This window comes from Lytechinus pictus, chromosome 3, assembly GCF_037042905.1.
Source record: "Lytechinus pictus isolate F3 Inbred chromosome 3, Lp3.0, whole genome shotgun sequence".
Classification (NCBI taxonomy): domain Eukaryota; kingdom Metazoa; phylum Echinodermata; class Echinoidea; order Temnopleuroida; family Toxopneustidae; genus Lytechinus; species Lytechinus pictus.
In genome coordinates, this window is record NC_087247.1 from 13,747,680 (window position 1) to 13,773,527 (window position 25,848).

The following is a 25,848-nucleotide window of genomic DNA, read 5'->3' on the forward strand; positions in this document are numbered from 1 at the left end:
ATGACTTCCTCCTTTTATTGAAAAAAATCTGAAAATGCAGAAAACCCTTTCTCTGGGTTTTTTGTATTAGTACATTGTATTGCATGACTTGATCTCGGGATTGACTTTCCCTTAAATATAAAACTACCTCTGTAACAATCTCAAACCCCAAATCTCTGTATTTTACACAAATATGAAGAAATTATATATATGCTATCTCCTTATTTTACACAAATATTAAGAAAAATTCTATATGCTGTCTCCTTATTTTACACAAATATTAAGAAAAATTCTATATGCTATCTCCTTATTTTTACATGAATTAGAGGGAAACCAAGAATTGACTAGAAATGGTGTATTTGTTTTGTATTTTTCAAATTAATCTGCTTGATACTCCAGTTGGAATAAATAATTGAAAAAACAATCAGAAACATTAGAGTCATGAAGGGACATCTTAGGTTACTATTTTGATGTAAAAAAGTAAATTTATTTGGCACTTTGTTCATATATCTTTCTTTTCAAGATGAAGCCATCTCTTGATGGTATATTGTGTAATGCACAATCACATAAATTTCATCTCAAAATAGCATATTTTGCTCTCCTGTAATATGATGGTAATGGTATATTTGCTCACACGATGCTATGTTGACCAATTATTGTACAGGATCGAATAAACAAAATATAATCATGCAAAATTACTTACCGAGTCAGTGACTCGATATACATGTGTGGCTTATGTAAAATATAAGAAATCTGTATAAATTTGTGACTGCCATTTTGTCTTTGTTTATGAATATAGCAAATTGATTTCTATTGTATAAAATGTTGGGATGCAGAATCATCCTCAGCAATGAGAGTTGTTTCTAATGATACATAGATATAAGATAGTGAATTAACTGTTTGTATAAACAACTTGCATTAGTCACCAGAAGTATTGTAGCTAATGGCAATGCACACTAGTTATTGTGTACCTACAATGTAATTCTTATTATATTACATCTAGATAGATCCTTGTCATTCGATTGGTTGTTTGATGTCGATCATTCAGCCCATTTTTATAATGACGTCATCCGTGCAATTTTGGATCAATTTAATCGTGCCATTTTAGATCCATACGATTTTGTCCATTGCACACTCGCCAAGACCACAGGCACTACGCGTAAACACTTGTGTTTGCAGTGCGCGGATGTATGTGTTCGACAATCAACAGACTGCGCTCTTTCCATACACATTTATAAATGTTAAATGACCGGGATCTATTTTTAGGTGACATATAAAACAAATAATGAATGTTCTTTTCATTCGTGCAATGGACAGAATACTTCATCCGTTGAAAGATGACATGAATGATCCATATGCCTCGTTAAATGAATCACTTCATCTTTCACCTCATGAAGTATTCATTGCACTCATGAAAATTCATTTTTTGTATATTGTACCATGCACACTGTCACTCATAGTTTTAATTATTTAAATGATCAAAAAATAATGTGACAAAATTGTTCTTTTTTCACCAAAAATGAATTATGCACTTATGAACAAAATAATTTTATTCTATTTTCTGGAAGAATTTATTGAGGGGCTGTATTATTTTCAATGAAATAGAAATTTGCATGGGTATTCCTGTAGGAAAGGGGGTAGAGGCACTATTGTGTTAACATACAGTTGTGGGGTGGGGTTTAATGAAAATGTGTATGCCACCTCCTCAATCGCTCATCAATTTTAGTTCATCAATTCTTGAGTGGTACAGTCTTATGACCACAAGGTTTTAATTCATAACCATCTCGGTACATTAATGGGCACTCCCTTTTTCTTCCGCAGGGCAAAGTGAGTTGATGAAGTGTTATTACATTTAATTAAGATATTATTACATATCCAAATTCAGGTACAGATCACTGGAAAAATCATGACTTCTGTTCAATGTAATTTTGTTGATTTTTTTTTTTTTGGGGGGGGGGGCAGAAGGACATTGATATTACATTGCTTCATACATTGTAGCTTGTAATAGCCCAATTTTATCTCATATAACATGATATCTCATGCCACACAATTCATCTCATTAACATTATGTGTAATAACAGTTTTTTTACTTGAATGTTCATGTATTGGGCCTTGAAGAATCTTCAATTGTACTCAAAATGATATGTACTTGGCACTTGTGAACATTTTAGAGTATGTGTGAAATTAATATATATATATATATATATACAGTATATATGTGTGTGGTTTTTAATATGCATAAGAATCCTGCCTTTGGAAATATTTAGAGGTATATATTTTTACAAGTGTTCTTTCAAGCAAAAGATATCATCTTTTATCAGTTATTTTTCTGTTTAGAAAAATCTAACCCTCTATTCTAGTATCTGATGTTTAACATAACCTAAAATCAATCAAATTGTGGATTTCATTGAAAAAAAAATATATTGGTTGGATTCTGTATGTACACTGTTTTGATTAATGTCGCAAGTTCTGGGCCCCGTAACACAAAGGTTAGCGATTCATTGTACGCTTGATCGAAATTTAGCGATTAATCGCTAACCTCTCTTTGTGTTATGGGGCCCTGATGCTATTAATGTTGATAGTAAGTTTGGCCCCTTTTCAGTGTCGTATTTAGCCCGGCTAGATCCAGCACTGGGCAAAGCTTTGCCCACCCATGAATAATGTCCTGTAAGAACTGTTTTTATATCTACTGTCTTAGTTCATTCAGTACGATTGCTCCCTCTAGAAAACGCTCATGAAAATTTGACTAAGCACATTTTAAGAATACGTAATATCTCTTATATTTTTTAAGTGTTTACTTCTGCTGATAAAAAATTTATTTTAGGAAATTATTTGTTAATCTCATTGCAGATATTATATTCTTCAATCCCAAAGTTATTGTTATGAATACAAAGGATAATTTCATCCGTCTTTTCCTGTTTCCTCTACTACCTCCCCCCCCCCCCCCCCCCCGAAAAAAAGATATACTGGGTATTGGTTAACATTCAAAGTTGACACTCATCATACCCAGTTCAATTTCTTGATAATGTCTCCAGTGGTAAAATCCGGTTGCATTTTTTACTGACAAAAGAGGTGCTCGGGTGGATATTACAGAGCTGCCAACTATTAGGAAAAAGTCATAATTATCAGGATTTTCATGTCAAATTATGCCATTATGCATTTGACCTTGATTATTACACTTTTCAGGGCAAATAAGTATGTTAACATTTAATATTATCATTACATTTGGCAGTGGTGGACTCATCTGAAGGTGGCCAACGATGGTCATTTTTATTCGCATGGTCGTGTATCTTTGTTTACATCGCTTTGAATGTTATCATCACATGTGTTTTAATTACTGACTCGATCTTGTGTTTTTTTCTTCATGGATTTATGCAAAAGAGAGAGTAGTCGACCAGAGATGATTCTGAATCTCAGCCGCAGAGGATTCATTTCTTTTTAAGATTCTGTTCTTCATATTACCTCTTCAAAGAAATTTATAATATCGCATTGCGCTTATGAAATTATGATTTTCATGTCAAAATTATAACTTTTGAGCTTCAGGATTACTACTCTTTACTTTTTAAGGTTGGCAGCTCTCGAGTCATGCATTTCCAATTCTTTATGCTGGTGCATGCAGAATGTATTTAACACTAATTTGATATGCTAGACCAATCATTCATAAGGAAAGGTTCATGTTACCCTGTACATCTATTGGGGAAGAAATGTTTATTTTTTACCATAAAAAATGTCCTATCATGTTCCATGTTTTACTAAAACAAAATTCTTCACTTCTGAAAGGTCTTTTCAATACAAGTGCTATTGTACTACCCTTACATTGGTTGAAATATTACTTTTGTTTTAATAAAGTATACAGTGATTAGACTCCGAGTGTGCATTGTTATTCATTCCTCTCAATAGAACAGTTTGTGGTTACTTCATGGACAATTTTGGTCACATGACCTTTCATTTCTATCATTTTATGATAGGCAGATTTCAAAGCAAGATATTATGTAAGCATGCCTTACATAGCAGGATGAAGAAATTGAATGGACCAGGGCTCGCCTTACAAAGAGTTTCTCCTGCCTGAAGTTGATGAGTGAATGTGTCATCTATGGAAATCCATCAATGTAATAATTTATTTTGCAGGAAATTTACTCAATGTCTTTGTAAGCAAAGAAAAGCACACTGAACTTGCAAGAAAAGGATGAGTGCATGAATATACAGCATATCTAGAAAATATTTTGAACCAACATGCATTTAGATGTTGATGGCTTTCCATAGTTGCGATTGATTGGATCGATCGCAACTCTTTGTAAGATGGGGCCCTGGTGACTAGAATAACACACCAATGAACACTCTATGAAGGTATTTGTTGCATTTCTACTTTGAATGCATATTATAGCACGCTATACAATGTACTTGGCAAACTGTGAAATGCTAGTCGTACGTAGACGCATTGTTGTTTTTTGTGGATGTAAATGAAAAACAATTCAAAAGAATATAATGAATAATCAAGACATCAAAGTTGGTGCTTATCCCATTTAATTTTAAACCACCATGTCACTTTAGCACCAATGACCTTCCTCTGATCATGCGCAGAATCTTCTGATCATGAGTGGAACTATGAACTGACTTATTAACTGTAGGCACCCAGGGGCTCTTTCACAAAACAGAATCAAGCTTGAATTCCCACTTGTGCATGGTATGTAATGCATCACTGCATAGTTTAGATCACGCTCATGAGACACTCTACGGACTACCATGTACTGATCAATGAGACTGTATTAACTATCATGTACATTGTCACTAAAGCATGACTTTTGGTCATACTTATCTTTGTGAAACACCCCCCCCCCCCCCCCAGACCTCAATTCTCTTTCCTCAATGTCCTTGTGTGAAAATGTGTGAATATATTTACTCTGTGAAAAAGACAAACTTCATTTCCAATATTGCATATAGACAATTTTAATACAAAGACACTTTAAGATACATCCCATTTGTTAAATCATATAAAACTATATTCATATCTATATAATACACTGTATTATCGCATTGGCATATGAATTGTTTGATATTGAAATACCCCCACTGTGCCGCCATAACAAGATGGGTTTAAGTGAGAATGAGGGAGGGAGGGAGGGGGTTGCTCAGATAGTTCAGCTGGCCATGCAAGCCAAGTTCCGGGATTCAAATCTGGTTGGGTCAGACAGGGTAGGGTGGGGTGGGATGAGGGGGGGGGGGTAATTTTTCTCATTCTTCTTTAATCATAATTTATACAGAAATTTTCAGTAATGTCAACTGCAATCCATCGATAAGTATCAGTGTTTTGCATGTCATCTTAATAATGGCATTATTGAATATAAACCATTTCAACCACATTTCAAGAAGTAAATTTCAACACTTTCAGAAAATTACTTCACAAAGCAAAGTAATTACTGAGATTGCATCATGAACTGAATATGATAACTGATAACACATTCATTATTAATCATTCTCATTCATTCTTTTACTTGATCATTTTAACATTGAAAATGTTCCATTTTCAAATCCCGAAGGAATGATATTTTCCTTATATGTACTATGAAAAATACGACATATTTTGAAATCCAGCATTAGAAATAGGATCATCTATAGCACAAAAATAATCATGATTTTATATGAATTCTGGAAAAGATTCTAATCTGGGAATATGAATTCATGATGTAAAATCCTTCCATTTTATTATATTCTGTTTTTTTACAGCAAAAGCATTCCCTCCCCACCCTAATATCTGGCAATGATGTTGACTACCATGGTGGATTATTACATATCGCCAAGTGTTATCTACAGAAAAAATACATGAATTTTTAAGTCTCAAAAATATAAACCTTTTTCAAAATTTTTTAAACTTCCTTGAAACTTACAAAAGTAATCCAGAAGTATTCTATACTGACTATGTAAATAGAACATTCATTCTGAACATTCTAGTAAGGACAGTAAACTGACCCAATGCCTGTCAACAGTGAGAACAATTACATTTCAAGCTCCATCTTGAGTAGTGCCCGCACCATAATTACCGTGTTTACATGTGATCGGCTTTTGGTTCAGAACCGCGGGCTGATGCAGAGTCGGCTTTTGGGTCTATTTTGCACCGCGTTTACACGCTGCACAGACCTCGCGGTTCAGAATCGGCTTTTGGGGCAAAAACCTGAAATGATCCGCGCACCAACAATATACGTCATAATAAAGACAACGCTGGATCCTTGCGCTAACAAGTACGTCATAATGGTTAAGTAAATGAAATACGCACCAATTGCCGATGCAGAATCGGCTTTCTGTTTACACGTAGTAAAATAGCCGATTCTGCATCGGCTCGCGGTTCTGAACCTACTACTTTGGTGGTGCAAAATTGCAGATTCTGAACCTAGAGCCGATGCAAGTTAATCGCATTTACACGCTATGAAAAAGCCGATCACATGTAAACACGGTATATGTGTCTCTACCCATATGCGCGTGTTTGTGTGTGTTTATTTACACAAACACAGACATCACACTCAAATGTACCGGAAAGTTCTCTCCTGACTTTATTGCTAGCTCAAAGCAACCAAACTCAACTTTAGAAGAAAAAAAAGTTCCCCCGAATCTTCCAGCTTTATCATTTGGTGGGGAGTTATCTCTGAAACCCTAATAGAACCCTAATGGAATGTAAGGTTTCAAGTAGGCAAAACGTTTTAGAATGTCTTTAAAGATATGACACAGGAGAAGACCCAGTTTACAGCCCCTATTAAATCCCTTAGACTTACTGAACAGCCACCAAGATAAATAAAGTAAATAATTATATATTAATTCAAATTTACATTCAACAAATCATAAATGAGATATTAATATCCTAATAAAGGAAAGTAACAATTTAAATTGCATGTATGATAAACATTTTACTGACATATGTACATTTAATTTTATGTATACAGGCCTATGTATTTTACCTGTATGGTAAAAACATCCTTAATTTTCTCAAGCTTACGTTTCCTGAAATAATTGATGGGATGTGGTGCACTATTCAATTGCTGACATCACAGATCATGTAATCTCTCGGACATGCAGTACAGCCAGGTCTTTGTATCGGGTAACCGTTGTGATGTGACTGTGCGTTCACCAATTAAGTTCTGTCAACCATTGTGAATGAATTTTTGTCCAGAGTGGGGAAGCGGAACAGTGAAGACCTGATTACCATATTTATCATCAAATTTCAATAACATATATATATATATATATATATATATATACAAAAATAAATCCAACTTTTGTTCCTTTTTAAATATTAGTGAAAAATCATTCATTCATCCACCATTAGAGTGGTACATTTGTTCCCTTGGAATAGTAATTGTCTGATCTCATATAATAAAATTCTCCACTATAAAACTCTTTCATTGCCTGGCATATTTGCAGTATATCATTGACCCGGTGGGTATTTCATAAAGCTGTTTGCAACTTACAAATGACTTTACGCACGACTGGTGACCCTCTCACGATCAATTCCTACCATGCCAACATAACTGACTTAGCACCTGAGAACATGTTCCAGTCGTGGGTAAAGTTGTGCATGACTTTACAAACGGCTTTATGAAACGCCCAAGATGATTGAGAGCACTCCAGCGACAATTACTCTGGATAAATGTTGAACTTGAGAAAGCTTTCAAAATGTTACTTTGACTTTGAAGAAGGCAGTATGTTCATCATCTTTGATATGATGGTCAGCATCACTTCATCAGCTCCGCCTCCAATTGATCCAAGTCTGTGGAAAAACAAAGTCAGATATATATATCATCATTTATAAATGCAAATTTTCACTGAATAAAATGTATATCTATATATCTCACACATAAAGATTATATGACTTCAGAAGCATTCATAGTGAATTGCACAATGTTCATATAACTATTCACAACAGATATACAAATTTCATTGAAATTATATCTCACAAATCTGTACAGATTATACGGACTTCTGAAGCAATCATAGTCAGTCGCACAATTTTAACACAACTACTGACAATAAATATACAAATTTCATTGAACATAATTCATATCATTATCTCTCACACATAACATACAGAGTATGTTATTTCCGAGGCATTTATTGTGAATTGCATAATTTTCCCCTTTCATTACACTGTCATTTGCAAAGTATAAAAATACTAGGTAAGTTGGTTGTTTTAATAGGAAACGGTGGAGACAGCATCATATTTCAAAAACTTAACCTTGGTTAAGATTTTGTTTTGATTCCTCAAAAATAATCTAAGTTCATTGATCCTAAATGACCTTGGTAATGTGAACTGAAACTCACAAAGGATAGTCAGTGATACTTGATTACTCTTATGTCCAAGTTTCATGAACCAGATCCATGAACTTTCACCCCCAACATGGCCAAAGCTCATTGTGTGACCTCACACTCTTGCAAAATGTTCAGTAATACTTGATAACCATTGTGTCCAAGTTTAATGAACTAGGCCCATACACTTTCCAAGTTATGATGAAATTTCAAAAACTTAACCTTTGGTTAAGATTTGATGTTGACAGCGCCGCCAACGGAAAAGCGGCGCCTTTTGTCTCGCTCTGCAACGCAAGCGAGACAAAAACCAGCCTTTGATCAATTGCTTAACTCTGTGTTACTAGGCCTATACAATTTTGAAGAAATAAAAAGATCAATGTGTAGATATACAACACAGTGAATTACAATAACTTTCAATGTGTCATAACTGCATTCAGAGTCTGTATACACTATAAGAAATCTGTCTAGAAGAAAAACCAGTTGAGAGTCAGAACATATTCGTGATAAAACAAAGAAACATGAATTTTATTTAGATTTTTATTCTTTGCAATGAAATTACCTTAGATTCATTTGGGTAGAGATCCCATGTATTTGCAGATGATACCAAGCATGACTTCATCGGCGCCGCCACCGATAGAAAGTAACCTTCAAATGTATGAAATGATGATACATAAATAGCAAGCATGACTTTATCGGTACCACCTACAATAGTTACCTTCAATAATATGAAATTAAATGAGTCAACACATACAACAGTCGAGATGGGCTCGTTTTAGTGATTTACAGCAAAAGTTGATTTCTTGCTTCAATTTGAAGTGAATTGCTTTCCAAACAAATTAACTACAGTCTTGAAGCTTATGTCAAGGGCAACATTAATACTGAGTTGAAGCATGATCACATAGTAAATTCAATAATGCATAATATTTTGGCCCTTATTTTTCAGCCTGATGATGATATAGAACATGAGAAGCTAAAATCAAGGGCCAGATTGCACAAATGATTGTGATTAAATATATTTTTTTTTAAATTCAAAAGAATTTGCATTCAATATTTTGAGGTGTTTTTAATATCAACTCTTTACATAAGCTTGCATAATGATAGCATTTCATTTTTGTGTTTCTTAAAATAGCTGTTAAAAATTTAAACTTTAAGATTGACAATAACTTCTATCACGTAAGTTCAATATCAAACTTCGATCATTTTTTAATCCTAAATCAACACTATTCACTACAATGAAATCTTTGCGGCCCATTATTCTCCAAAGAGGTTTCAATAGGTCTATGGTACACAAACATGTGGAGCGTTGTGGCCCAGTAGATTAGTCTTCTGACTTTGAAACAGAGGGTCGTGGGTTCGAATCCCAGCCATGGCGCAATTTCCTTCAGCAAGGAATTCATCCACATTGTGCTGCACTCGACCCAGGTGAGGTAAATGGGTACCTGACAGGAATTTATTCCTTGAAATGCCACCGTGCTGTAAAAAGCTACGAGGCTAAGGCCAGGGTAATAATATCCAAGTCCTTTGGAAGCGCATAGGGACGTTATGACATAATGTGATATGCGCTATACAGGAACTGAGTTATTATTATTATTATAACCATGGACCATGCAAATTTTGGGGGGATGATTACGCTTATTTCATCACATGCAATAAGAAAAGTCCAATTATAAATGCATGCTTCTGGTAATAATAATAATAATGGTATATTAACCCAGGGTAGCCAGTAGCCACTTCAGTTCCGAAAACTGTTCTCCCAGCGGGCCCTGCAATCATTATTACCCCGGCTAAGCTAGACTACCTGTTCAGGTGCACACAGCTTTTTGAGGAATTACTTTCTGCCGGTACCCATTTACCTCACCTGGGTCAAGTGCAGCACACTGTGGATGAATTACCCAATCGCTGGGATTTGAACCCACGACCCTCTGTTTCAAAGTCCGGAGACTAATCCACTGGGCCACAACGCTCCACAGGTAAAGGATGCCTAATTGAAGCACAATCATACAAGAAATCTGCATAGTCCGTGGTTTACCATGGTGCAAGAGAAACCTCTTTCGAGAATATTGGACTTTTAGATTTTCAGCGATGGAACTGATGTTTTTTGGTGGCTTGTACAAAACAAAGAACAATGAAAGCAAATGGAATGTGCAGATGGATAGCTCCGAAAAAAATGTCATTTATTGAGCACTGGGAAATGTGTTCAAAATAACAGGTATTTCAGCCTATCAAACTGATATACGACTGCATGTAGTTCTAACAATATCGATAGAATCCTCTATTCACTTCATTTCTCATAATTGACTTTACCTTGTGTCTCTGTAGTATCTTGAAATAGGCATGTCTGATGTGAAGCCCATTCCACCATAGTATTGCAGGCAAGCATCGCTGACCTCACGAACTAGACGTCCAGCTTTGAGCTTGACCATTGATGCAAGTCTGGTCACATCCTGTCCCTGGACATAAAGAGCTAATAGACAATTTTTTATAAAAAGACAAATACTATTTATCTATTCTATTGATGTCACATTGTGATTTCATATCACTAGTATACATATTCTAGTAATTATTATTATTTATATGTTTGTCATTTTGCCTCCGACGAAGATTCTGCTAGGATCGAAAGCTTAGGCCCCTTTTTGACTTTCTAATTATTAAAGCAATCAGTTTCTCCAAACAATAATTTCATGCCTTAAGCCTTTAAACAAGATGACCAATAAACTTTGAACCTTTGAATATGGCTTTCAGTTCAATAAATATTATTTACGTATGCACATGGAGTAAATACTAAGCTAAATTATTTCAAATGCCGTCATATTACTGATGGGTCATGAACTGTGTCTATCAAATTAACTTATAAATCATTGGTATAAAGTTGCCGTGAGAGCATATACTTATTACCAGTGGCGGACCGTGACCCGGAGGAGACAATGATTACAGGGGCACTGTATTGTTTGTGAACAATGCTGTGCCCCTCCAATGCTTTGTCTCCTCCGGGTCTCGGTCTGCCACTGCTTATTACAAATCATGAGATTCATATTTTAACCTCATGTACACAAAAATATTCAAGTAATGCATATTTGCATCAATCATACCAGTTTTTTACAAAGTCCAATACCCTGTTCTATAATTCTTTATGAAAAATCTAATCCTCCAACAGACACTTCATAGTAAGTGCAAAATAGCTTGTAGAAATAAGTGTTCATTAGACTATTAAATGACAATGATACTACTAGGGTATTCAAGTAAGACAAAACAGCAATAAGACCATATTGATAATGGACCAAATGGATGTAGCCTGTATATTGATGTGTTGTTAGACTACATGAGAAGAACAAATGTTTCTAGACCAAGTGCACATAAGCTATTTGTATCTAATGCAAGTTTAATACTTAAAGGAGAATGAAACCTTGGGAACAAGATAGCTTGTGTGAAAACAGAAAAATCAAAGAAACAGATCAACATAAATTTGAGAAAAATCGGACAAATAATGAGAAAGTTATGAGCATTTGAATATTGCGATCACTAATGCTATGGAGATCCTAATATTGGCAATGCGACAAAGATGTGTGATGTCACTTGAGAACAACTCCTCCCATTACTTTAGTATATATTTCACTTAAACTGCCTCTTTTATCACATCTATCAGTAGATCATGTGTTCTTTCTATATACATTGTAGGAGGGCATGTAATACAGATTTTTAAAGAATACATCATGGATAAGGAGTTAATACCATAAGAAAAAGCAAAAAGAGACATTTTGGGGGTATTTTATAGTCCATCAAAGGGAAAGTTGTTCACATGTGACATCACACATCCTTGTCGCATTGCCAATGGGAGGATCTCCATGGCATTAGTGATTGCAATATTCAAATGCTTATAACTTTTTCATTATTTGTCCAATTTTTCTCAAACTTTCTTTGTCCTTATTCTTTGATTTTTCTGTTTTGACACAAGCCTACTTGTTCCAAAGGTTTCATTCCCCTTTAATTATAATGGGTAAACTTCATTTCAACCTCTATGCTATTGATTCACAATCGGTCCATTTGTTTTTTTCTAAAATCTTTCCAACGTTTTGTCTTACCCGTTGCTCTGTAGAGGAGTGATCTGAGAAGCTCGACCTCCGTCTGTAGCTCGGCCAATCTGAAGTGAACCACTTGATTGTCAAGTACTGACTTGCCGAACACCTTCCTATTCTTGGTGTATTCAATGGTATCAGCTATCATCATATCCAATGGTAGGAGGACTATTCATGTGTGAAGGGAATACAAACAATCCAATATCAATAAAGGGGAATCAAACCTTGGTCATAAAATGTGGTGAGAGGAGAAAAATAAGTTTAAAAGAATAGTGAAAGTTTGAAAGAATTCAGACAAGCAATAGGAAAGTTAGGGTTTTTCTAAAATTGAGATCCCTATTAAAGACTGTAAATTTCAAATTGGCAACTGGCTAAGTATATTATTACAAGCGGTAGGGACAACTTTCCCATAGGCCAAGCACTTAATCATCAAGACTGAACTATGATAATGATTATGATGATTGTGATTATGAATATGATTATGACTCACTTTCTAATTTTCAATAAGTCCTTATATACATTTGCATTTGTTTTGATACAAGGTCTGCTGAGGCAGTGATTGTTGAGGCCGCATGCCTCAGTGCTATGAAGGACAGCACCATGCATGACGTTGGCTTGCCCCTATCGGGTGTTATATTAGCACTGCATGGTGTTGAAGTAACACTGACATTTGTTTTTATGGGCATCAGTGGCTCTTCTTGGGCTGGCGTTGGTCTGATTTCAGCTTGCGCCGTACCTGTTGCGGTCCCTCAAAGGCAGGTGCTGGTGTTTTTAGACAATAACACCACGGTTTCCCATTTTTCTCTGTCTCTCTTAATCATTATTATGTGAAATTTTGATTAGTGTATTATATTTTAAGATTTGTCCTTTTTTTTCTTCTGTATTGAATTTTATTGCGCTGCATTTTCTTGTTTAAGGGAAGTGTCCTGGGCGTATTGTATTTTGTTAATGTGCAGATTTGAAAATAAAAAAGAGATAAATTTTCCTTCTTACCGCCGGCTCCCGCAAACAACCTCTCTTCCTGGAATTGCAACATCTGATAAATAAAGCCTGCCCCCTCTTGACCAATCAGATTACTCTGGGGGACACGCACATCTTCAAAGAAAAGTTCCGCCGTGTCGGAAGAATGCATGCCCAACTTGTCAATTCTTCTTCCCCTGGTAACACCTACATCATGAAATAAAACAATATTCAGTTATCTCAACATTAATGAAAATAACATGTTCTTAAACATACTGCAAAAATATCTCAACATACCATGCATTTTCCTAGCAACAAGGGTGTATGAAGAGTGCATTGGATTATGTATGTAGTCCATTCATTAGAAATTGAAATGACTTCTTGAACTTTAATATTAAAACTTTTATTTGGATGGGTTGGTTGGGGGGTAAATCTCAGGATTACTGATTTAAAACAAAAATTGAATTCATCTTCTAAATTTGAATAAATTGTAAAAAAAACACCAAAGTGTATCACAAAACACATATCGTGTGAAAGATGTAATCTAAAATCAGACTTTCATAAAGTGTACAAAACACAAACATGAAGATCTATTTGAAGAAATGGCCTATGATACAAAATACTATTGCCTAATACTAATTTCCATGTTCCTTACCTTCAGAATCTAGAGGTACACAGATGAGTGATTTATTCTTGTGTGACGGTCCATCTCCAGTATTGACCAGAAGACATGTCCAATCTGCTTGATGACCGTTGGTTATCCAGGTCTTGCTACCGTTGATTACATAATCATCTCCCTTCTTCTCAGCTCTGGTCTGAATATCTATGGTGAAGTCAAAAGAAATTTCAAGGACAAAAAGTTGGTGATATTATCCTCTCTACTTTTTTGCCCATCCAATTTTATTAATATTTCTGATAATTTTGGATGTCCATATTGCATACTTACTTCATTTTATAGATGTTTATATCATGTTATTTGAGCCATTTTTTCTTAAAACGTACTGAGAGATTGATTTATATTGAAATTAGTACCTAAGCTTAACATATATCATTATCAAGTAAATGTATCTGATCACTCAATCTTATCGTGGATGTCCTTCAAAGTAACAAATCAAAAGGGGAGGGGCCGAGAACATATCAAGTCAAGTAAAGAAAAGTGAAACTTATTTTAGGTGTGAAAGTACCAATGTGCGTACGAAGTGAATTCATAAGGCATGTTGACAGAGTTTAAGTGCTATGTGTGAAAGGAGATGTAGAGATAAATAGAGATATTTTAAGCATAGAGATTTGAAAAAAATACATGGTGAAACGAAGTGAATGGTGAAAGTACCAGTTGATAAGGTACTTTCATAGCATTTAAGTGGTGAGTGTGAAAGGGGATTTGTCTACATTGTGTCAGTTTATCAATTAAATGCATTCTTTACTCCAAGGTCTAGAGTAGTTGCTATGTATCCAGAAATGTTCAGGTGAAGCTATGCAAATTAGTTAACAATGCTCCTGTTCATGCCTGTACTGTAAAAGGCATGTGGCAGATAGGATTAGGGAGAGACACACACACACAGCCTGTGAAGGATGTAGGACTTGCCTAGAGCTGACATAATTTCTGTTAATAGCTTTGAGTATTATTTTTGTCTTCAACTTTCAACAACTACATCATATCATTGGAATCCCATATCATTTTTAGCCATGTCTTTTCATCATTTATATCAGCCTTGGCTTAACAGTTACAACAGTATATTTGGATCACCGCCGGTGAGTTGACTTGAAATTTTCAAAGCTTTTATGGTTAGAAAACATATGAGAACTCGGGAAGTGAATACATCTTCCACCATATTATTTAAATGAATGGGAGATGTTTCATGAACAAAGCCTGAAAATGTTTGTTAAAACATTAAATTGCAATGAAGGCTGAAGCTCTTTGTATTTTAACAAATTCAGCTTTCCATAGTTAATAAAGACATATAGGCCTGTATTCTGAACTTGGATATAATTTACACTCTCATTTAAACTGTGACACAGGTCTCTCAAGCCTTACAGTGAAAATCCAAATTACTGGCTCAATTCTCACTTGAATAATTCATTATTGTCTTTGAATATCAACCAAAATAGGGCCTTATCATGAAATAAGACACCTCTCTTCTCGTGTGTGTTTACTCGTTGTGTACAATGTTAATGGGAGAGGAAAGAAGTCACCACTGCTGACGAAATAAATGGCAGTGAATGGACAAGGATAATGCCCAAAATAGTTGTATTCAACATTGAAGCATCAGTAATGTAAGCAAAATTTCAATTTTCACATGTATAAGTCATTATTGTCTTACAATGATAACTTCATTGTAAAATGATTGTAATCACCATTAAAGCAATGGGAAATAGCACAATAAATATATGAAATATACGATGTTAGCAAAATTTTGACATTTCTGGCTTCCCACAATTTTATAGTACTGAGTTAGACAAGGACTAGGTTAAGCTGTAGGCTACCTCAGAATACAGACCATAGGATTTAAAACCTAGAGTGATAGGTGGATAAGAAGATGGAATGTGATTGAATACTCACTCGCTACATCTGATCCTGCCACTGGTTCACTCACTCCAAGACATACTACCATATCACCGGCAATGGTAGGAGCTAAAAACTTCCTCTTCAACTCATCCGATCCAAACCTTGAATAATTCAACAAAGAGATTTGGATTTCAACATGCCGTACAAGTGTATGCTTTAAACTGAAGATAATTACTATACTTTTCGTCTCTTTAGCAAAATATAGAAATGACAATCATTCGATGATGATGATTGATGATGATGATGTTGATGATGATGAAGATGATGATGATGATGATAATGAATTGGTTTTCTCTGCCATTTTAGCATGATAAAAGAGCAGCACAGTGAGCATATAAGAAATATTCTATATTAACCCCCCCAAAAAAAAAAAAATCAATTTTGGCTTTCCATAATTCAAGCACAGACTTGGACCTTGGTCTATTGAAAGATAAACCAGACTTCAGATTACCAGTTTGCTCTTGTGTTTCAATGATACAAATTCTATAGATTTTCAATTCGCTCTAGTTTGAGTTTTTTAAAACCCCTTTCCCAAAAGGAAGAGTATCACAATAAACAAACAATCAGAAGTGCATTATTGCATGATTTCACTATAAATAGCTTTTCTGGCCTCAGAGTACTATACTTTGCTATACTTTGATTTTTAAATGTTTGATTTTTCTCTTTCAATTCAAATCAAATTTATATTGGTTGCTTTCAGCTCTTCACTCTACATGTATGTTCATGTACCACCACCCCCTCTCCTCTCCTTCCCCCCCCCAAAAAAAAAAAAAAAAAAGACAGACCTTGATTTAAAACATGTAATAAAATGAATAAAATCAAATTACATAAAAATATGTAAACAAACTTTCAAGTTTTTCTGTCTACCTTAGGTAGCTCTTTTCTCTTTCACATGGAAGACAAATTACAGCTGCATATATTGTAACTCCACAACAAAATTTTGGCATTGACAGCATTTGAAGAGTTATCAAAAGAAACTGCAGCATCACACATACACAGTCCCAACTGATTTGTTTATTTTATATAAGCTGCAGCAGATATGAACCCGTTTTTAAAATTTATGTTCAATATTAATTACGCACACTTGCAGAGCCATAGGCCCTTATTCTGAAGTCGGGTTTAATTTAAACTCTGGTTTAAAGTTGTGGTTTAAGTATGGAGAGCCAATTGGGGCACAAATCCTTAATAGTAGATATATGCTTTAAGCTGATATATTGACTGTTTCTCGAATAAAATCTATTTGGATTTTACAGCCATTTTTGTCAAAAATGTTCCAAATAACCCCGATTTCCCCTACACATCCAATTTATTAACTCATATGACACGCAAATTATTCATTATTGTCTGGGAATGATAAATGAAGTATTTTGAAGTGTTTTTCTTCATTATGAAAGCAAAATAGTGAACATAAGAAATATACAATAGAAACATAATTTTTGGCTCCCCATAATTTTAGCACAGACTTAGACTGTGGACTACCAAAGTGTACATGTACATGTCTTCATTGCACTCTGACCATGCACTAGTAATAATTATGATAATGAAAACAGAAAGATAAGTAATATAACCTTTGATTCATGTACACATGTACATATGCATAGTAGTGTATTATCATTTGGCTTGGAATAAACACCTCTAGTTATGTTGTAAAGGCTGGTATAATGATAAACTCATGGGATATGATTTGCTGGTATAGTCCACACCTCAACATACACCAACTTTTTTCTCAAAAGCTTCACCTTTGTTATTGTACCATCAATATTTCTACTGTCAATCAGGAGAAATATTACACGGTGGCTCGATCTCGCCCCCCGATTTGCACAAAGAGACCTTGAAAATTTAAAAAAGAGCCTTGAAAAATTCCCATTCACTGAAAAGTTACACCTTCTCCAATGCTGTACATTCGGCCAGTGGGTCGGGGAAAATAGCCCCTGCAAAAATTAATTGAGGCCTATATTTTTGTCTGCATACAATGCTGCTTCCTTTTATCTCTACATACATAGACTGAAACATTTACATCACAAACGACTTAATCAACAAATTACAGTACATTGTTAACACATTCTTGAAATGCATCTCCAATCAATAGCAAATTCATGCATTAGAATTCAAATGTACTTTAAATACATGTATTTTACTAAGCTCCAGAACTTGTAATATTTGGGGAGACACTGTATTGTCACTCTTATTAGGATTCTTATCAATTACGATGTACGAATCTTCATATTAAGTTTAGTGAAAGGGTATTTTGAAACAAATTTCCTGTAGTCTAGATAACGGTTTCATGGACACTGGATGAGTTAATTACAATTATACCTTACATCTGAGCAAAGAATACCTCCTGATTATCCAATATAAAATATGCCACACGATAAAGGTATCAACTGCTTTGGGAAAAAAATTCTTGCAGTGACTGGCCCCCATTCCACAGAACGGAGACCATTGAAAGACTTAAAAATTTGTGAGGTCTTACAGTGGTCTTCAAGATCACTGAAATTTGTCATCTCTTTGGAAAGACTGATGGATATATCTTGTCTTACTGGTCTTAGACAAGTCCTATAGACATCTTTCAATGGTCTTTCAGCGATCTTTTATGCAACAAGTGAAACCCCCATTCCACAGAGAACAAGACCGCTGAAAGACCATGAATTTTGATTGATCTTTCAGAGGTCTCTCAATGAACCTACAATGGTCTTTGAGGTCTTACACGAGTCCTGACCAATCTTTCAGTGATCTTCATGGGCTCCAAAACTTTTTGAAACGGTTCAAAACAGTCTTACAACAGTCTTACAGGAAAATTGTCTTTCAGCGGTCTTTTGATGAACTAAAGGTCTTAATAGTCTTTCAATGATCTTTCGGCAGTCTCTCAAGATTTTTGCGGAGATCACTGTAAGACTCATGAGAGATCATTGAAAGATCATTGAAAGACCATTGAAAGACCAGGCAAATACCATGGAAAGAATTCTGAAAGATCACTTGTTGCATAAAAGATATCTGAAAGACCATTGAAAGATCTCTATAGGACTAGTCTAAGACCAGAAAGACAAAAAATATCCATCAGTCTTTCAGAGTTCTTTGAGGGGTCTTTCTGAGCCATACCACAGAGATGACAAATTTCAGTGATCTTGAAGACCACTGAAAGACTTACCAATTTTGAAGTCTTTCAGTGGTCTTTCAATGGTCTCCATTCTGTGGAATGGGGGCCTGGTCGTTCAGAATTCTTTCCATGGACTTTGCCTGGTCTTTCAATGATCTTTGAATGATCTCTCATGGGTCTAACAGTGATCTCCGCAAAAATCTTGAGAGACTGCCGAAAGTTCATTGAAAGACTATTAAGACCTTTGAAATTTCATCGAAAGACTGCTGAAAGACCACTGAAAGACCATTTTCCTGTAAGACTGTTTTGAACCGTTTCAAAAAGTTTTGGAGCCCATGAAGACCACGAAGACCACTGAAAGATTGGTCAGGACTCATGTAAGACCTCAAAGACCATTGTAGGTTCATTGAGAGACCTCTGAAAGATCAACCAAAATATATGGTCTTTCAACTTAGGTCTTTCAGCGGTCTTGTTTTCTGTGGAATGGGGGTTTTATAGGTAGTAGTTACATGTTCATAAATACTTTCATCAAATTAGTAGTTTTGATGTGTAAGGGTTTTCCCCTCTCACCCAATATTGAATTAAAATATCAATCTTTAATAGCAATTACATTACATGTATATTCACCTGGAAAGAGCTGGAGTGGCCATATCAGTTTGAACCCCGATGGCCATAGGGACACCTCCACAGGTTATACCACCAAGCTCCTCAGCAAACGCTACACAGTACGTATAATCCAAACCAAGGCCACCATACTCTAGTACAAAAAAACATGTCCTGTTTCATAACAAATAACAATTGCACAATTTCTATAACAAGTTTACCACCAGCCAATCAAATCAAATGATTTCAGTAGTCTTAAATGCAAATTGAAATTTTTTTATTACAAGAAGTTTTACAAAACGGGCCCCAGAGGATTTTATTTTTATCTACCTTAAAAGTTTACAGGAAATTGAAATGCAGTTTTAATCATGAACGCGACATTGTGACGTGAAAAGGAAACAAAAGTGAAATACAATCTTCTAAAATCTTATCAAAGAGAGCATACATGTATATAACTTACTGTATTGCTGTGATGATGACCACACTATGTATGTGACCCATGTGCTCTAACCGACTGAGCTACGCTGCCTCCAATCTGTTGCATTCTTACAACAAAAATTCACTGGCATACATATGGGGGGGGGGCTTTGGGGGGCCTTGCTTCCCCCCCCCCCCCGCCAATTTTTCACAACAACAAAAAAGAGAAAAGGACAGAAGAGGAAAGACAGGAGGGTGGAATATGATATTATTTTCTGAATATTATGTCAAAATCTATCTCAAATTTGGATATTTGTAATGAAATAGTTGAAATTTTTGCTTGCTCGCGACATTTTATTAATTTTACACAATACGCCATATCTAGCCCTCATAAAATTGTTTGGCTCATTCTGCCACTGAATAAAACTTATTACAGTGATATGGGACCCCTTTTTTTATCACAAAAAAAACTGACAATGACATCCTCGATGAGATGACAAAGACAGTGTACCAAAGTCTTGATTTATATATTATTAAAGAAGTGCAAACACTTGAAAAACAAACAATTGCCAAAAATTATCTTACTGGTATGGGTATCTACATTTATTTTTCTTTCTTTTAAATAGAATGATATTTAGCGACATTATGGCTATACAATCGAAATCAAGATTTTCAACCCTCTTTGGGGGAGGGGGATTCACATATGAGAAGTGTAGACATACCTGTTGGTCTGCTAATGCCCAAGAAACCGGCTTCTCCAAGTTTCTTCATTACCTCATGAGCAGGAAATTTTTTCTCTGCCTCCCATTGGTCAACATATGGGTTGATCTCCTTGTCAATCAGCTGTATTGTAAAATGGTATGAAATATTATTTATTCTATGTTCTTTAAAAGCTAAATTTAGATTCAAAGATTGAATGAATAGTCAGACGAGATTCTGAAAATTACATGGCCATAAGTTTATAGTTTTATTTCACCTATACTTGTGCAAAATCATCCGAATAAAAATCTGTTCTCCTCTCTGATTTAAAGCGTTAATAATTTTCAAAATATATCCAAAAAAAATCAAAAAGAACTTCCAATTTCTAACTTTTCGTCATCAATAGGGTGAGATATTTACAATATTGAAGTTTTTTAGTTTTACGAGGCTGAAAATACTTCAATACGTAAATCTTTCTTTTGCTCATGCTTTAACGTTAGATGTATGAATCACAAACACACCAGGGCTCCACACTAACCCTTTTTTTCTACTGGTCCAACCTGTTCCAAGTCGAACCAGTAGATACCCAGTTTTTCTATTTTTTACTGGTCCGAACCTAAAATTTACTGGTCCCCAAAAATAAAACAAAACCTGAAAAAGACTTGTTTATTTTGCTGTCTTTTATTGTTTTTATTGCCCCCCCCCCCAAAAAAAAAAGGAATTAAACAGTACACACAACACAATTAATGAGAACCATTTCTCAATTTTGGAAAGCCATTTTTTAACATACTAAAGAGGAGAAAATATAATTTACATTAGTTTGAAATGTTTTTTACTGGTCATGTCAGACCAGTAAATCTGGCTATTTCTGAGAAGTTAATGGCCCGACTGCAATTTTTACTGGTCTGGGACTGTCGGACCAGTGCCATTGTCATGCGCTGAATACACCTTAATTTGTTGTAAATTTAGCAACAACAAAAATAGTGATAAATATTATCAAAGTTTTTGATTTGTGACGTCATATATGAGCAGCTGCCCCACATGTTATAGGTAAAATGCAAAAATTTCCAAAATATTATGGTTCGTGATGATGGCTCATTTTATTTCTTTCAAGAACAGGTGTGAAATAATTTGTCTATATCTGATAGTACTGAAGGTATATAAGACAATGATATTTTATTGTTTTTACCATGTGAAAAGTTGCTAGTATATGACGTCAAAAATCAAAAAAGTAAAATTCTAGTATATTTTTTTTTATTCACGGTTTCACCAATATTTTTCATAATTTTTTATGCTATTTTTTACAATATCTCTCCTTACGATTAACTTTTTGTCAGCTCAGCCTAGGGTACAGTTATCATAACTGATTAATTAATGAACATGATTTATGATTATATCGTCTAGAATCATCCTCATGAATGAATAATAAATAAGCCGCATTGGCCTTAGCGTTGCTGTTGCTGTCTTTGCCTTGGCCTAGCCTGCCCAGCGCCCACTTCATCAGACATAATGATACACTCCAGGCCCACAAAATATACGGTCGGTAACTTTATTAGAGCTGGGGCGGTATTCTGAGGTCATTTGATCTTTAAAATATTTTATCTCTTAAAATGAAATTGGTATTCTGAGATGACATTTTATCTCCGAGATAATATTTGAAATATCATCTGCGCTAAATTTTATCTAGCGTATCTAAAGATGGTACGCGACAGAGTAGTGCCTGCGTAGACATATCCATTGCGTATCTACCATTATTGCGCTCATGTTACTATGAAAAAAAATGAAAATAAACTTAAAATAGGGTGGGGGTTATTTTATCTCTGGGACGTTCATTTCAGCAATATTGCTAGATGAATGACCTCCAAATGTTGAAATGAAAATGAAGAAAAATTTATTGTTAGTTATTCAAAGTAACACCTTAACATTATTCCTGTAGAATTAGGAATTATTTCATGAGCTTTTTCTTGACTAATATTGTCTTTGAAATGATGCTTGTAATGATGCGATATTGATATCGAAAGAAAGATGGGAGTATTGTCATTTGTTTTAAAAAAGAAATCTATGTAGCATGTAAAGACGCTCTAGCGTGTATAGTGCAAGCGCATTTGAATTCAATAAATTAACGCAATCTTGCTCCTTTGCCACACCTCCTGGCGAAATGGATTTTCATTGGTTGAACGAGATGAGAGAGCTATAAAACAGCGTTTCTAGAATAATTGGATAATGCTTCAAAACTAGGTGTGCCTTTGCCTTATCATAACCAATTCGAGACTTTACAGGTATTTTATCTCACTGATTTTAAAATGGATCTCAGAATACCGACCCTGAACATAGACCAAAAGCTTTAGTCTCTGTTATGTTGGTTGTTCCGCTGAACTCTGTTGGCTCTTCTTCAACCTACACTGACTGCCTCCTTCAATCCTGAAGATTCTTGCAGTATTGTAGTACCGGGGGCCGGCAGGTGCAATACACCGGGTGAACACCCTACTCTTTGACGAATAGTGTATTGGTTTTAACGTGCATAGGTTGTGACTCTCCTATACACGGGACCAACATTTGCGTCCTTTCCGATGGACGGAGTGTTTTCCTACAGCATACACACCTGTACTGAATACCGTGGTGAGGCACGCTAACACACAACGCTATAGGCTTTTTATAGCATCAGGTTTTTTGTCAGACGCGTTTCGGCATGAGCGGGACTCGAACCCCTCACGTTGAGATCTACGATCTTATCCGAAAACATGCGCTCTAACCGACTGAGCTACGCTGCCTCCCTAAGCTCCACTCACCAAATACAGAGACAGAGACCGAAGTTCTAGCGCAATCTGTACAGGGGACTCAATGGCCATATGTTTATGTATTAAGTTCAGATAAAACAGGGAAGTGAAGTTGCGCGACAGCCGAAGTAAGTCACTGTTTTTTCCCCTTTTAAGTTTATTTTTCCCCGTTTTGGTGCATTTCAGCCTTTCAGGCCAAAACGGAATAAAAATCTTTATTTTGGTAGGCCTAGTTCTGTTTATATATTTTTATGAAATAAAGACAAAAATCGATGAGCCCCGACGGGGCTAAGTCCCCTATTGGTGGCTGCACGATAGAGTGCCGTCTGTGTACGACTACGAGGAGAAATAAAAAAAATTAAAAAATGTTTAAAAACTCCTCAAAACAGACGTCTGCCAGCTGTCTACCCTGAACATTACTACCCGTCCTTAGTACCTTTTTAAGGGCTCTCCTCATTTCCATATGTTCTTCTGTATAAATTATATCCACACTTCCGATTGCACCCGCCGCAGACGATTCAGAAGGATTTGGTTCAGAACCCAAACCGCGTCGACTGGGCCAGAGCCTCGGGGCCGCCGGGGGAACTCCCCTGTCTGATCTTCTTCCGACTCTCGCTGACAACGCAGCTGCAGGTAGTCGCGAAACTGATCGAAACATTTTCTTGAAATTAGAGTGACTAGGGTCGGTGAAAAAGCGATAGACTTGTAACGCACCGGTACCAAGGTTCACAAGGCGATTTTGGTTTAATAAATAGTCCTTGACCTTGGTGAAACAGAAGAAGAATGTTCAAAATAATTTTAGGGCCGATAGCTGTACGTTAGCTGACTTGTTAGGGGCCGATCAAATTCGTGAAGATTGTTGTTTACGTAACAGCTTAGCCGAAGAGGGCGACAAAAGGAATTGAAGAAAGCAAAAAAGAAACTTAGCTTCCAAACATACAATGAATATTTTTGTGAGTAGATGAATCTCTTATAAAAAAAAACTAACCAAAAACAATTTGTTTTTCTAGTTTTCTCTCTTAAACTGTTAAAGGTCAAGTCCACCTCAGAAAAATTTTGATTTAATCAATAGAGAAAAATCAGACAAGCATAATTAATTAATGATAAAAATTTCATCAAAATCGGATGTAAAATAAGAAAAGTTGTTGACATCTTAAAGTTTGGCTTATTTTTCAAAGAATAGATTTAGGGATATATGCACCAATTTAGTCGCATGCAAATGAAAGAATCGATGATGTCCCTCACTCACTAATTCTTTTGTTTTTTAATGTTTGAATTGTACAATATTTCAATTTCTACAGATTCGGACAGTAAGGACCAACTTGACTGAACCATAAAATGTTAATTGTAATCCACATGTTCAGGGAGAAATAAAAATTTCTTTCATAGGACAATTAATGAGGATAAAATTAGAATATTTCATATAATAAAATACAAATAGTAAGTGGGTGATGTCATCAGTTTCCTCATTTGAATACTGACCCGGATGTGCATATAACTATTTGTGAAATTAAGCAAAACTTTGAAATGTCATAACTTTTTTTAAATTACATCCGATTTTTATAAAATTTTCAGTGTTAGGCTTGGATTCTTTTCTTTTTATTCAAATCAACTTTTTGTTGGGATGAACTTAGACAATAACAGGGGGAAACTAGTCTTGTTTTCTTCAAAAAAACAGTGAGCGTCTACGGAATTTTGTTGGTCTTTATTGTTCTTGAATATTTTTGTTCTCGATTAAAAAAAAATAAAAAAAGGTGTAATGATATGATATCATGTTAGATTGTCCCGTAGTTTCTATCTTTTTACCTTATCCAGGGGCCGCGGAACGGTTTTCAAAGTGGGGGCCGGGGGCTGACCATGCAAAAAATCACAATCATATGGTCATTTTTTACGTTTTGTTCACGGATTTGGAAAAAAACTGGGGGGCTGAAGTCTCCAGCCCCCCCCTGCTTCCAAGGCCCCTGTTATCTTCTTTTCTCCTCTAGCAAGTTTTAACCTACTCATCTTCTGCCCCGCCCGCCCCGGTGTGTGACTGATCGATTGATTGAATGATTCATTTATTTGCCAATGACGAGAATTATAATGATATAAGGTAAAATCTTAATATATATATATATATTTTGCATATAGCCAAAAGTACTGAAAATATTTTAGAAGTAATTATTCATTTAAGATAATGTTCAACACTGTTTGAAATCTATGTAAAACGTACTCGAAATTGTTTCCAATTACTTTCTTGGAAACTATAATACTTGTTCAAAAACATTAAAAAGGATTCTTAATTATTATTGCAAAGATAAGAGACCATATATTATTTTGAACCAACATTGTAAGACATTTATATGAGGAAAACATAATTGGGAAAAGGCATTTCTGTTTGGACTC

General features: G+C 35.3%; 1 protein-coding gene across 3 annotated transcripts; it reads right to left on the minus strand.

Moving 5' to 3' along the window:
- Nucleotides 1-4,910: 4,910 nt before the first annotated feature.
- Nucleotides 4,911-24,321, minus strand: LOC129257786 (probable acyl-CoA dehydrogenase 6). 3 transcript variants are annotated; one of them, XM_064096434.1, is made up of 10 exons: nucleotides 23,900-24,321; nucleotides 20,710-20,830; nucleotides 19,595-19,724; nucleotides 15,865-15,971; nucleotides 13,960-14,127; nucleotides 13,338-13,511; nucleotides 12,351-12,512; nucleotides 10,576-10,735; nucleotides 8,859-8,916; nucleotides 4,911-6,028 (listed from the first exon to the last, which is right to left on the minus strand). In XM_064096434.1, the coding sequence occupies exons 1-10, from the start codon at nucleotides 24,119-24,121 to the stop codon at nucleotides 6,023-6,025; spliced, it is 1,308 nt and encodes a 435-aa protein (XP_063952504.1). In that variant the 5' UTR covers nucleotides 24,122-24,321; the 3' UTR covers nucleotides 4,911-6,022. The 3 variants fall into 3 exon arrangements, with proteins under 3 accessions (XP_063952504.1, XP_063952505.1, XP_063952503.1); XM_064096435.1 differs by lacking the exon at nucleotides 4,911-6,028 and adding an exon at nucleotides 7,257-7,735 and having other exon boundaries at nucleotides 8,831-8,916; XM_064096433.1 differs by lacking the exons at nucleotides 4,911-6,028; nucleotides 8,859-8,916 and adding an exon at nucleotides 7,551-7,735.
- Nucleotides 24,322-25,848: the final 1,527 nt, after the last annotated feature.

Excerpts from the sequence above, each read along its gene's own strand:
- LOC129257786 (XM_064096433.1), bottom strand. The coding sequence starts at position 24,121 with ATGTTTCGATCAGTTTCGCGACTACCTGCAGCTGCGTTGTCAGCGAGA. Across the intron at positions 20,831-23,899 it reads TGAGGAGAGCCCTTAAAAAG|CTGATTGACAAGGAGATCAA; the intron begins GTACTAAGGACG and ends TTTACAATACAG. Across the intron at positions 12,513-13,337 it reads GTTGTTTGCGGGAGCCGGCG|TCCTCCTACCATTGGATATG; the intron begins GTAAGAAGGAAA and ends ACACATGAATAG.